Here is a 13168-nt window from a genome sequence, read left to right as displayed (position 1 = left end):
CCAAAATTGAAAACTCTTTCATTATTTATTCAGCCTTGTGACTTGTATATGGCATTTTCCAAGTTTTTTTGGAATGGGATCAGTGAATGAATTATTCTTTAAAATTGGTTTCTTTTAAATGAATCGGCAGATCCAGTTCATGAATCAGACTTTTTCTTTCGTTCACTCACGGACTCAATGATTCACAGCAGTTCTCTAGATAACAGCTCACTGGAATGGAATATTATCAGTGAAAAGGATGTACATTTCTGACTGTTTTGGTTATCATGTGGAGTCAGAATACTTTTTTAAAGGTTTTTGGGACCTTCCACTGTAATCACAATGAACTGTTGCTATATGTAACCAGGTGTTTATCTTTAACTAAAACTACATTTAAAAATGTTTTTTTTATTTATTTTTTTAATTGAAATATATAAATATATATAAAAAAAAATTACTAAACAAAAGTTAGAAAAGTTGCATTGGCAACTAAATGAAATAAGTTTAAGCTGAAGCACTAAAATTGCTAATTAGAAATAAATAAACTATAGCCAACTATAGTAATATGGAAAAAATACAACTATTAAACTGACAAAAGTACATGACAAAATTATCAAAAGTTACTAAAAAAAAATATATAAAACTGAAAATATAAAGCTAAAAGCTAATTCAAAATATTCATAAAAATATGATAGCATACCGTATAAATAATACTAAAACACGACTGTTATAGAGAAAATATTCTTCAAAATATCAAACTTTTTGTCTCACAGAAAAACAAAACATCATATGGGTTTGGAGCAATATGAAGGTAAGTAAAAGCCATCATTGAAGGTAAATAGTGTAGCTCTTTATTGTTAACATGCCTCTCCTATCCCAGTTTAACAATTATAATTAATAGGTTAACTTTCTAATAATCCATAATGTGAATTGTGGATGTTTCCCTAAACACCTTTTACCAAACTAAGCATCACTCACCAGAGGCCATCTTGTTGTCCTGTGCGGCGGGGCCATCAGAGAGAACGTTCTTCACCTGCAGGAACTCATCAGGTCGGTCTCCACCAATGATGGTGAAGCCAAACCCCTGCTGGCTCTTCCTGAGAGCCGTGTGATACAGCTCCCCCTTCAGCTGGGTGGGGTCCCGAGTGAATCCGGGCGTACCAGCCGCTCCACCTACAGAGACAGAAGAGAAGAAGACAGAACATCTGTGATGACTTCTCATAAAATATGCACAAAGACGAAGCTGTAAACAACTAGACATTGATACAGTAGATGTGTTTGATATATACAAGCAACAAATACACCACATGAAATGCTGTTAAACATGTTTTCAAAATGTATGACAGATCCATAAATAATGTGTGAAGTCCACAAACAAACACACACATTTACTTTTTTCTATGATTTTCCTAATATCAGTAACCAAAGTCAATTATGGGATACTTTCACTAATATGGTAAAAAAATAGACCTGAAACATAAATTAGACTTTTATTTATCTTTTTGAACAAATAGAAAAGGTGCCCTAATTGACCATTAGCCATGGTTTTATTTGCAATACATTTTATATGAGGTTTGCACTTTTGCTGTAAATAAATTGTAGATTTTGTTTTAGAAAATTAAACATATATAATTGGCTAACAGGCCATTAATTAAAATGCAAATGGCTTAATTAAATTGTAATTAATTACAATATGGCCTGTTTGATAAACTTCAAATTGAGATGTATGAAAGCAGTCTCTAGCAATGTTTCCATTCAAAGTTCAAGAACAAAAATCCTCACTCAAAAAATCATCCATGTGTTCAAGAATACAAAATCATTACTTCCTGGGAAAATGGTTCTATGGTGTTTGAGGAATGCAATCATGTGAGACGCTTCTGGGAGGAAGTTGAACCAAATCATTTTGATGACAGACTTTGGCTTAGACATTTCAAAAATGATCAAACCAACATTTGAGATGCTCATGTGCAAAGAAATATGCCTTCTGGTAGTCCAGTTATTCAATCACATTCACAGTTGAGGCAAAGTCATGTGGGGTTTCTGTTGTGTATAGAGGAATTTGTTTGGTAAATGTGTTTTCATCATAGTTTTTGCTCATATCTGATATAAATATTACTCACCTGCCTCATATAGCTTATCTGCCTCAAAACGCATACGCTTTTATGCACATTTTTACATTTTATGTGCATCTTGGTGTTTCTATTTAGTGGTTTCTTATGCAATATCCCAAAATGTGCATAAAAATAGATGGATTCCTCAAAAAATTGAGGAAATGGTTGAGATGATTCATTTCTTTCCATGGTGCTGCTGCTTCATGTGCGTCAAATTTTAAGCGCCACTAGATAATTTGCAAAAAAAAAATTTGTGACATTTCTAGACACAGACAGACAGACAGACATTTTATTTATTTCAGCAGGAATGTCCTATGTATGACTGTCATGTAATTAAAACAGCAAATCATTCCAAACATCTGGCGTAGTAAACATAACCATTAACAACTCTCTCTTTGACAGCATAGACAGGAACATTTATCATTAGCGACCCGACCTCACACACTCTTCTAATATACTGCCATCCTTTGGGTTCCCAGAAGGACTGAGGGAGTGACAACACTTCCATCCTCAGTATTGGATGACCTTCATAAACTTTCATCACTAGGGTGTGGAGTTTTCCAGCTAATGTTCCACTGCAGTAAGTGAAAGTTATAGGGGCAACTGTTGGTGTTTTTCTCCCATGACTGCTCTGACTCACACTTTTTGTACTTCCTTTCAGGAAAGATGGAAACAGTTTGCCCGTCAGTTTGTGTGTGTGTGTGTGTGTGTGTGTGTGTGTGTGTGTGTGTGTGTGTGTGTGTGTGTGTGTGTGTGTGTGTGTGTGTGTGCCCTTGTTTATATTACATTGTGGGGACCAAATGTCCCCATAAGAATAGTAAAACCTGAGATCACCTACATTGTGGGGACCAGCCAGCGGTCCCCACTTTTCAAAAGGCTTATAAATCACACAGGATGAGTTGTTTTGAGAAAGTAAAAATGCAGAATGTTTCCTGTGATGGGTAGGTTTAGGGGCAGGGGCAGTGTAAGGGGACAGAATATACAGTTTGTACAGTATAAAAACCATTACGTCTATGGAGAGTCCCCACAAAGATAGTGAACCAGACGTGTGTGTGTGTGTGTGTGTGTGTGTGTGTGTGTGTGTGTGTGTGTGTGTGTGTGTGTGTGTGTGTGTGTGTGTGTGTGCGCGTGCGCGTGCGCGTGCGTGTGCGTGTGCGTGAAGAATAGAGAAAAAAGAGGAAATGATGATAGTGAATGGGTTTTGAAAATTGTACAAGCAAGACTCAAAGACATGGGAAACTTCTGTGTGTCCGAAACGGCTTACATCGCTACGATAGGGCCACATCCCTTAACCAAAAGTAACTTTAGTTGTCAGTTAGTGCCACCTATTGTACCTGCAACCAATTGTTAGTTCGCTTAACTTTATCCTTATATTAATAGAATATGAAAATATATTAATATGTACTTTTATGTGTTAATATGTTATATATAAATATGTTTTATATATATATATATATATATATATAAAACAATCAATGTTATTATATTAATATTTTTGTTTTTAACATTCTAAATATAAGTATAACAATTAAGTAGGTTATGTAAAATAATTATAAATCACAAATAGTGTATATTTTTGTTCTATTCATACTACCACTCAAGTTTGGGGTCAGTAAATTGTTCTATTGTTTATGAAAGAAGTCTCTTCTGCTCACCAACAGTAAAACATTAATATTGTGAAATATTATTACAGTTTAAAATAACTGTTTTCTATTTTAATATATTTTTTAATGTAATTTATTTAATTTTCAGCATCATTACTCCAGTCTTCAGTGTCACGTAATCCTTCAGAAATCATTCTAATATGCTGATTTGATGCTCAAGAAACATTTATGATTATTATCAATGTTAAAAACAGTTGTGCTGCTTAATATTTTTTGTGGAAACCGTATTTTCCAAGGATTCTTTGATGAATAGAAACAGCCTTTATTTGAAATGGAAATATTTTCTAAAATCATAAATGTCTGCACTGTCATTTTTGATCATTTTAATGCATCCTTGCTAAATAAATCTATTAATTTTTGAATAAACATACTGACCCCAAACTTTTGAACGGTACTGTAATCTACTAAATATTATGGTAATATTTATAAACCGTAAAAATTTAGGAACGTCACAAAGTTTGCAAAACGTTTTAAACAGTAAAAAAAAAATATATACGCTTCAAAATTGATATAACACTTGGATGTGAGGGGCAATCCACTAAAATCATGTTGGTGAACATATTTCTGAGAAAGCTCAAGTCATGTGTCTGTAGATGGCACTTGATTTGTGGTTTTGTTATCTAATGCACTAAAACTTGTCTCACCACTGCCATGGTAACTGACCGTCTCAGTAAAGTAAAAGAAAACGTGCTTTTCCCCCTTGTCCTTCCCTCAACCCATAATGACTGAATAGAGGGTCTATTTTACACTAGGCTCCATCCAATCAAAGCCCTCAGACTCATGTGTCATCCTTTTCCCTGCTGTTACTGTCATCTCTGCTTCGATAATCACAGTTCACTTCAGTAGATATGGATTTACTGGCCCGAATGGACAGCAGTCACTGTTTCCAGAAATTCAGAATGAATATGAAGAAGTAAAGCCATGTTTTAGATAGGGACTGATCAAAGAGAGGCAATGCGAATGCGTGATGGATGCTAATGTTCTCTTTTATGTTAATGCAGCCTGTGATGTGCTGCAAAGCAATCTCTATAACATTTATATCTCCATCCATTCACCCTAAAACAGCACTCTCTCTTCCTCAGGTTTTTTTTTTTTTTTTGCGCACATGCTCAAACACATCTATAATGCATCCAGTGTAATGGAAGAATCTTTAATTCATCATATTGAGAATGGCAGATGACTCACTGTTCTTTAATCTTATCTTTCTGTCCTCTTTCCCTCACACACACAATCATTCACACAGCGAGCAGCCCGTGTGTTTGTCTCCGGGCTGCTGTCGGGAAATTCTAACATGCTGAGTGTCTTTGCGGTTTCCTTTACACTCATAAACTCAGTTAAAATTCACAGATGGGGAGGTGTGCGCTTGTACCTGGGGGAGGTGCTGCCCTCTGTTGGGTCTGGGTCGCAACTGCAGTGTCCAAACCGAGTTTCCTCTTGGCCTCTAGAACTGGATTTTCAAACTGGGTTCTCTGGTTTACGTGACTGAGGAAGACAAGAGAAACTTTGTAAGTACATCGCTAACCTATACTTTAATAAGCATAAAAAACAAATACAATCATATCATAACACTTACTCAACGTAGTATGTGCCGTACTGCGGGTCATCAATCTCCTCCCATCCGTACGGAAGTTCTAATGATGAAGGAATGAGAGCATTGTGTTTATATGCAAATCCACACAAACGCACACGCTTCTGGCTGCCGCTACATCATTAACAACAGCATGCAACATTTTAAAGAGGTCATATCATGAGAATCAAATTTCCTTGATCTTTTGAATGTAATAATACTCTGAACTTTCATGGGTTAGCCAATCATAACAAAGCTACGGTATTTACCTAAAAGTAGCCTGGTTGGTATAAGGCTGTTACAGAGGGTGTGAAATGGTCGTAAGCTAAATTATGACTGTTTTTGTTTGGTGCAAAAATGTCACGTTAAAGGAGAACTCCGGTCAATTTTAACATTGAGCTCATTTTTTTGTAAATTTGGAGTGCTGTCAGTACAGAGAACAACGGCAAAAATCGGTGTTGCCTACACCGTGTTATCCTCTTTTTAAAATCTGCACCCTGTTGACTTCAATGGGGCAAGTTTTAAACCTGCTTTTAGCCTCTTAACATCCTTGATGTGTCATTACAAGTGCCCAGCCATGTGAGTGATTCCTTCAGAGTCAACACGCGGTGAATCTGACTGCAGTAGATGTGCAAGATATGAATAAAAATGATGAAATTTCAGCCAGCGCAAATACCTGTATTTACATCCTGTTTTCGGCTGAAGTCCACAGTAGTCGATTGTCGAGTTCACGCGCATAGGTTTAGTACGTACGATCATGCGCCCAAACTCGACAATCGATCACTGTGGACTTAAATACAGGATGTAAATACAGGTATGTGCGCTGGCTGAAATAACATCATTTTTATTCATATCTTTCACATCTACTGCAGTCAGATTCACCGCGTGTTGACTCTGAAGGAATCACTCACATGGCTGTGCACTTGTAATGACACATCAAGGATGTTAAGAGGCTAAAAGCAGGTTTAAAACTTGCCCCATTGAAGTCAACAGGGTGCAAATTTTAAAAAGAGGATAACACGGTGTAGGCAACACCGATTTTTGTCGTTGTTCTCTGTACTGACAGCACTCCAAATTTACACAAAAATGAGCTCAATGTTAAAATTGACCGGAGTTCTCCTTTAACTAACATTATATATTGACTTTTGAGGGGGGAGGTGGGGATAATTAAATAAATAAAAATGACCAAAAAAATTAATAAATGACCAATTAGCAACATTTAGAGAGCAAAGTATTGAAATTATAATTAAATTAGTAAATTATATTTATTTTGCATGTTTAATATGTTTTATATATTTAAATGTTTACAACATTTCTGCAGCATTACATTACTATAACATTTAATGCAATCACTATTTTATTACATAACTTTTTCCAAATAGAAACCTTAATTCTGTTTCAAATATATAATCTGTGTTCCTAACATATTTATTTAATAATGGAGAATATCTCTAGGGTATGTAAGATGTATTTAACATTTTTTATAAAAATACATATTTTATAATGCTAACCTAAACAAGCAAAACAACCTATAGTGCTTAATAATGTGTCATAAGATTTCAGTAAACAAAATTTTGTAAACAACAATAAAAACAAAACAAATCAGATCAATTAAAGCACAATACCTCTGACACTTATATATATCTAAAAAAATAATAATAATAATAATTATATATATATATATATATATATATATATGATATATGAGACTTCAAAAGATTGCATGTTTTGAAAGGAAATATTTAAATAAACAGCTACGCTTTGTGTGTGTGTGTGTGTGTGTGTGTGTGTGTGTGTGTGTGTGTGTGTGTGTGTGTGTGTGTGTGTGTGTGTGTGTGTGTGTGTGTGTGTGTGTGTGTGTGTGTGTGTGTGTGTGTGTGTGTGTGTGTGTGTGTCCTCTGCCGTACGTACATTATGCCCAAATGAACTAATGAGAAGGGGGAAAAAAGCTGTTCACGCTACAGAGAGCTTCACACACACACTCAAAGAAAAGTATTGTGCACCAGTGAGCATATAGCACAGGACTATAAAACTGGCTAAAAGAGCGGCTTCATTTTGTTAGACATCATGTGTGCTTATGTGTGTATGTGACAAGGCTAGAGGAAGGGAATGCATTCAGATGAGGTTACGCAATCATGCCCTCTGCTATGTGTGCCGGCATGTGAATGTGGAAGGCTGCACACATCTGATAGAATGCAACTGAATTTCTATTTGCATGTATCTGTCATACAGGAGCTTCATGTATTTGTAGATGCAATGATTCACCTCCATCCTCACACTTTTCAGGGGGCTTGGCTTTTTTGACCAGCCGAGGGTCCAACCACGTAGTCGACTTTGTGTTGTGGCTATGAAACAAAAAAAATGTAATTAGATAAAATACGTGTATATATAACTAAAATTGCAGACTACCTAACACCCCAACTCACCATCATTTTGCTAGACTGTTTTGTTCTTATTTCATTAAAATAAACTAGACTGCTACTTTCAGCTAATGAACCTTCATGAACTGACTAATCGCTAGCATTGAATGTTGACTGATGCAAATGAGTTACGTTATTAAATCGAAACCGCAGAAATACTTTATTTTAAAATGTATGCTACCATAATTAGCCAATTCATTGTTATGAACAGAACAATTAGTCGATTAATTCAATGTTAGTGCTTTTTATCAATAATTGTATCATTTAGGTCTATTTTTCCCATTGCATTAACTTAACAGTTTGAGAACTGCTGATTTGGGCTAATGTGATGCGTCAAAGAAAGTCGCATTACAAAGTCTTGGCAGGTCAAAGAGTGTGAGATTTTTAATGGACTGTAGTTATGAGTCTTATAAACTGAACTGGAAAATGTTTGGAACCACTAAAATATTTATGATTGCGACCCCAAACGCACACACAGAAACAGAACTTTGACTCTGTTCTTTAAAGAGCATCTAGGCCACACTGCGAGCTATATTTATTCTGTTCTGACAGCTCTGCTCTTGACTTTTAAAAGCAACACTACTTTGAGAAAAAGTGAGAAAAACATCAGATATCAGCAAGACGGGGAGAGAAAGTGATAAAGTATGCTGTTTGTGAAAATAGAAATTGGAATACTATGTTGATGAAGTTTGTGATTCGACCTGAAAAGAATCTTGGCAGCAGTGCTATGGAGGGGAAAATGCGCTGCCTGCGAACAAATATTGTTGCTTAAAAAAGGGAATATCGGGCAGCAAATTTAAAAACAGTAAATAAAACCTTTGTATGAATATACAATTTACATATAATGTCTTTGCATACTACTACTGCATCAAAATATCACTTTAAGAGCCTCCGGCAATAAAAAAAAATGAAAACACTCTGCAGTAATACTACAGTAGCATTATAAATGCAAAACAAAACACAAAAAACAAACAAAAGAATATCCTGTGGTATTGTGTATAGTGAATCAAATATCATATGACAAAACAATAATGAACACAGAAAACAATATACAGTGTGTCAAATCAGACGGCATTAAGCAATGTGACAACAATAAAAAAAAATCATCAACACTTCAAGGTATACATTCGGTTCAAGGGTAGACAGACATTTGGTTCAAAGTATCCAAAAGGAAGTCTATAATGGATATTATTAATATTTATTTACAGAATAAATAGATTTAATAACACAAAATATATTATTTTTATAATTCAAAATTATTACTGAAAATTACTCTCAAATATTATCATGTAACTGAACGTTGAAATTCACCTTTCAAATACAATATTCTCAATGCTATGAACAGGTCTTATTTATGAACGCGGTAAACCAGAAGGTGACAGCAACAGACCTCATGCAGTTAATAAAGTCACAAAGGCTAAATCTCTCCTCTTATGGCCACACACTCACTCTATGAAGTAGACCATGCCCGTCTCTGTGTAGGCCATTTCCCAGTTGTAGGGCAGGGGCTCCAGGCTGTCGTCTCTGGGTAAAGAGCTCCAGGTGCGGAGCTCCAGTGTCCCACTGCCTCCTGCACTGCCTCCACCACTGGACTGAGTGTAGCTGGGCACAGCTTTCCTCCACTCCTCTGTCCTCTCTACAGAAGGAAAGAAGATAAAAAAGTATAATGCAAAACTAAGGCGGGTGATATTTTGCATGTCAAAGTAGGATGGTGCGCAAGCAAGATCTTTTCCTGTTTCAGGTACTTCACAGTAACATCAATTAAACAGAGTAAAGATCATGCGTATTTGGGGTGCTGTCCGGGGGAGGGCTGTAAGAGTATTTAGGACTAGAAGTGAGGAACTGGGGTGGTGGAGGGATGCTGTTAAACTGTCAATGAACGGAGGCAAGTTTGCTGTATATATACACCTCTTAACTCGTTGATTGGGTTGATTAACGGAGTGTGCTCCACTCGTGTCAAATTAGGTTTGATTATTCTGAATGTGCTCCACATGTGTTTAATTAGGTTTAATTATCTGAACGTGCTCTTCCCGAACTTTGTTAATAAAACATAATATAGCAGCAAAAATATATAGCCTCAATTTAATGATATAATTAAATTATTATTAACAAAAATGATTTATTATTCAAGTTTTCAATTGTGTATCATATTTGCATATATATATATATATACACACACACACACACACACATATATAAACGTAAACCTCTTGCTAAAAATATATAGCAAATGTCAAACTGCCTGATTGTAATATCATAAAAAAATTAGGCTAAACTATATTAATATATTGAAAGTTATATATATTGTACATCCTACTTAATCCGCAAACATACAGTATACTCATGTAAAGCAATATACTATATAGCAAACAAAAGGCTTAGTGATTATATCTTCACAAAATGTAAACTATATTGAACAACATTCAGGTTTCGTCACTCTCTCAGCCCCTCATCTAAATTGAAAAGATACTTTTAAATATGAAACTGAAACCGCCAAATCATTGTCTTAAAGAGTCATTGAATCATTCAGTCAAACAATTCGTTTAACTCAACTACTTGACTGTTTTAATCGTCACAAACTATATATATATATATATATAAACTATATTATTTCCCAGCTCTAATCTGCAAAATGTGACAATAAGGCATGAAAATATTAAGATATTACAAACATTAACATCATGCTTTTCTGCAAAGCGGCTTTAAAACAGTATTCTGAAAAGTGCAATAAAAATAACATTTGACTTGGTTATTAGCATGCAATAGGATTTAAGGTATCTTAGCAAGCATTACTAATTTAGAAAACTGCAACAGGGTTCTCAAGTTTTATCAAAAGCTTGGAGTGAGATCACATGTGGTTGGGGGAGGAGCCATAATGGAGCCACGCCCCCACCTGTCTCCGCCCCCCAATTTTACCCAAATTAACCAGCACAAATTGAAATTATAACAATTGGTAAATCTGATAAATGACAGAGCAATTCATCACATCAAATATACTCTTTAATGTTATATTTCAAAATTACAAATAAGTTATACAAAAATGTAACAAATTTCTCCAAACAGTTTTGAAAAACAAATCTTTTTGCATTTTGAATGTGTCTAGTCGAAATGGTATAATGATTTATTGTGTGGTGGGACATTGTGAACAAATGACATATTAGAGTATTATTAAGTGTGTGTGTGTGTGTGTGTGTGTGTGTGTGTGTGTGTGTGTGTGTGTGTGTGTGTGTGTGTGTGTGTGTGTGTGTGTGTTGTGTGTGTGTGTGTGTGTGTGTGTGTGTGTGTGTGTGTGTGTGTGTGTGTGTGTGTGTGTGTGTGTGTGTGTGTGTGTGTGTTTGTGTGTGTACACAAGAGTACACACTCCAGCTTATGAAATGTGTTTTGTGTTGTAAGTGTTTGAAAAATACAAATGCAATGGCAATGATTAATGTATGTTTTGACAGGATATAAAATATTACCCAGAGCACTCTGCTTTAATACATGTAGCCTTAATGTAACTAGAAAGATTAATACAGTATAATATATAATTTAAAATAAAATAAATACATTTAAATTTATTTAAAATAAAATGAAGAAATACATCTTCATTCCTTTCCATACCCACTAACATTTCCCTTAGTTTCAGATAACGTAAGCTAGCCAAACTGAGCCAAAGCTTCTGGCCTGGTTGCAAAATAGTTGTAGAGTTTTTGACTGCATCAATAATAATGTATACGATGGGCTATATATTAAATGTTCTAGCCTAAAAATGTTAGACGAGCTTTTTTCCAGCTTACCTTCTCCATCATTCACGAGTGTTCGCGCGATGTTGTTGGTTACCTAGTAATGAACGTACGGCGGCCGAGAATGTTCCGTCAACTTTCGTGTGTTCGCGCATCTGTGTACGCTCCTCTGAAGCTGGTCTTCTAACTGTCCAAACAACACGGCTAAAAACTATGGGTGATCGGGCTTTTTCTTCTTTGGCTCCTAAAATGTGGAATTCCCTGCCCTCTGAGATTAGAAATGCAGAATCCCTTAGTGTTTTTAAATCGTCCCTTAAAACGTACTTTTTTAGGGTAGCGTTTGTGTGATTCATGTCATTACTATGCTTGCTATTTTATTGACTTTTTACTTTAATTGTTTGGTTAGTTTTTTACTGCCTGCAGTAAAACTGCAGTAGTACTGCCTATGTGTATCTTTTTAATTTCATATTTTTATGTAAAGCGCTTTGAGATGTTACTTTTAAAGGCGCTATATAAAATCTATATCAACTTTCGTGTGTTCGCGCATCTGTGTTGCCTATTAACGAACGCAATCTGGCCGAGATACGTGCTGGCGGCAGAAAACTTCACTTTGTGTGCCCGCGCCTCGTATACAACGTTATATATAAAGCTTGCAGGACAACTTGGTTGACATTGCCTTTTTAGCGTGAGAAATACACGGTGTGGCGTGTGAGCGTGTGAACTGGTTGAATTGTGTGTCTCACGGCCAATGAATGCGTGAGACTTGAGAACCCTGTGCAAGCTCTAATCTGATGGATTCTGCATTGATTTACACATCATTCAAAATCTGAAAATTGACTAAATGTACATTATTTGATGCAGTAATATGACAAGAGCTTAAAAAAATGGCTACAGCATAGGAAGAAATGCCCGTGGTAACATCAGCTCTCTGTGTTTGTATGTAAAAGCAGTAAATATGTGTGTGCATGCATGATAACTAATTCACTGCCATTTTCCCTCTCTTTAAACACACTTGAAGTGGCAGAAAGCCTTTAGAGCAAATAGGACACTATTCTGCAGCGAGGACACTCCCCGTTAAATGACTCTTTTAACATGAGCCAAGGGACTACTTACTTCAGTGAATATTCAACAACTATTCCCTCTTCACTGGCTTATGCCAATGCTGGGAGGAAAGACCTCACCAGTCCCAGCAGTCAAACATGGCTATTAGGGCTGTCAACGAATATTCTAAATTCGAATGCGTGTGAGCGAGAGTGAGGTCTGCGGTCTTGGCCATTAGGTGATTTACTTGTTTTTGTGTAGGTAATACGTTGTCAAATATGTTTAAACTTAAATAAACTACCTATACAAGTAGTTATGTCTCTTTGTATTAATTTGTCCTGTTATTGACGTAATGTGCGTCATTGACAAAATGCGCAACCAGATGTTCGAATAGTTCGAATATATGTGTTTTTTTAGAGGGAATATTCGAACGTCATTTTTGAGCAATTTTGACAGCCCTAATGGCTATACAAACACAACCGCTTTTAATTAATAGCAGGAAACAACAACTGTGTCAAGGAGGCTAAGAGAAGGCAACCATATCCACAGAAAGATTAAACAAGGGTACTGTAGAGGTTCCATGGTATTAGATGGAAATACAATAGTAATTTGATCAAATAATTGCCATGGTACTTTATGTTGGTGAAACTCAAGGCCTGAAAGT

General features: G+C 35.7%; 1 protein-coding gene across 3 annotated transcripts in view; it reads right to left on the bottom strand.

Annotated features, from left to right (window-relative positions):
- Positions 1-13168, bottom strand: part of magi3b (membrane associated guanylate kinase, WW and PDZ domain containing 3b) — a 115222-nt gene that overhangs the window by 16280 nt on the left and 85774 nt on the right. For all 3 annotated transcript variants that reach the window (XM_079883134.1, XM_079883133.1, XM_079883135.1), the window contains exons 5-9: positions 9191-9377; positions 7587-7666; positions 5328-5385; positions 5124-5236; positions 958-1152 (exon numbers count right to left, since the gene is read on the bottom strand). In XM_079883134.1, coding sequence (XP_079739260.1) covers positions 958-1152; positions 5124-5236; positions 5328-5385; positions 7587-7666; positions 9191-9377 — 633 coding nt within the window. The remainder of the gene's footprint in view (positions 1-957; positions 1153-5123; positions 5237-5327; positions 5386-7586; positions 7667-9190; positions 9378-13168) is intronic.

The sequence above is a fragment of the Squalius cephalus genome, assembly GCF_949319135.1.
Source record: "Squalius cephalus genome assembly, chromosome: 10".
In the NCBI taxonomy this organism is placed as follows: Eukaryota; Metazoa; Chordata; class Actinopteri; order Cypriniformes; family Leuciscidae; genus Squalius; species Squalius cephalus.
The sequence above is the reverse complement of the archived record's forward strand: the minus strand, read 5'-3'. Positions and strand labels throughout refer to the sequence as shown.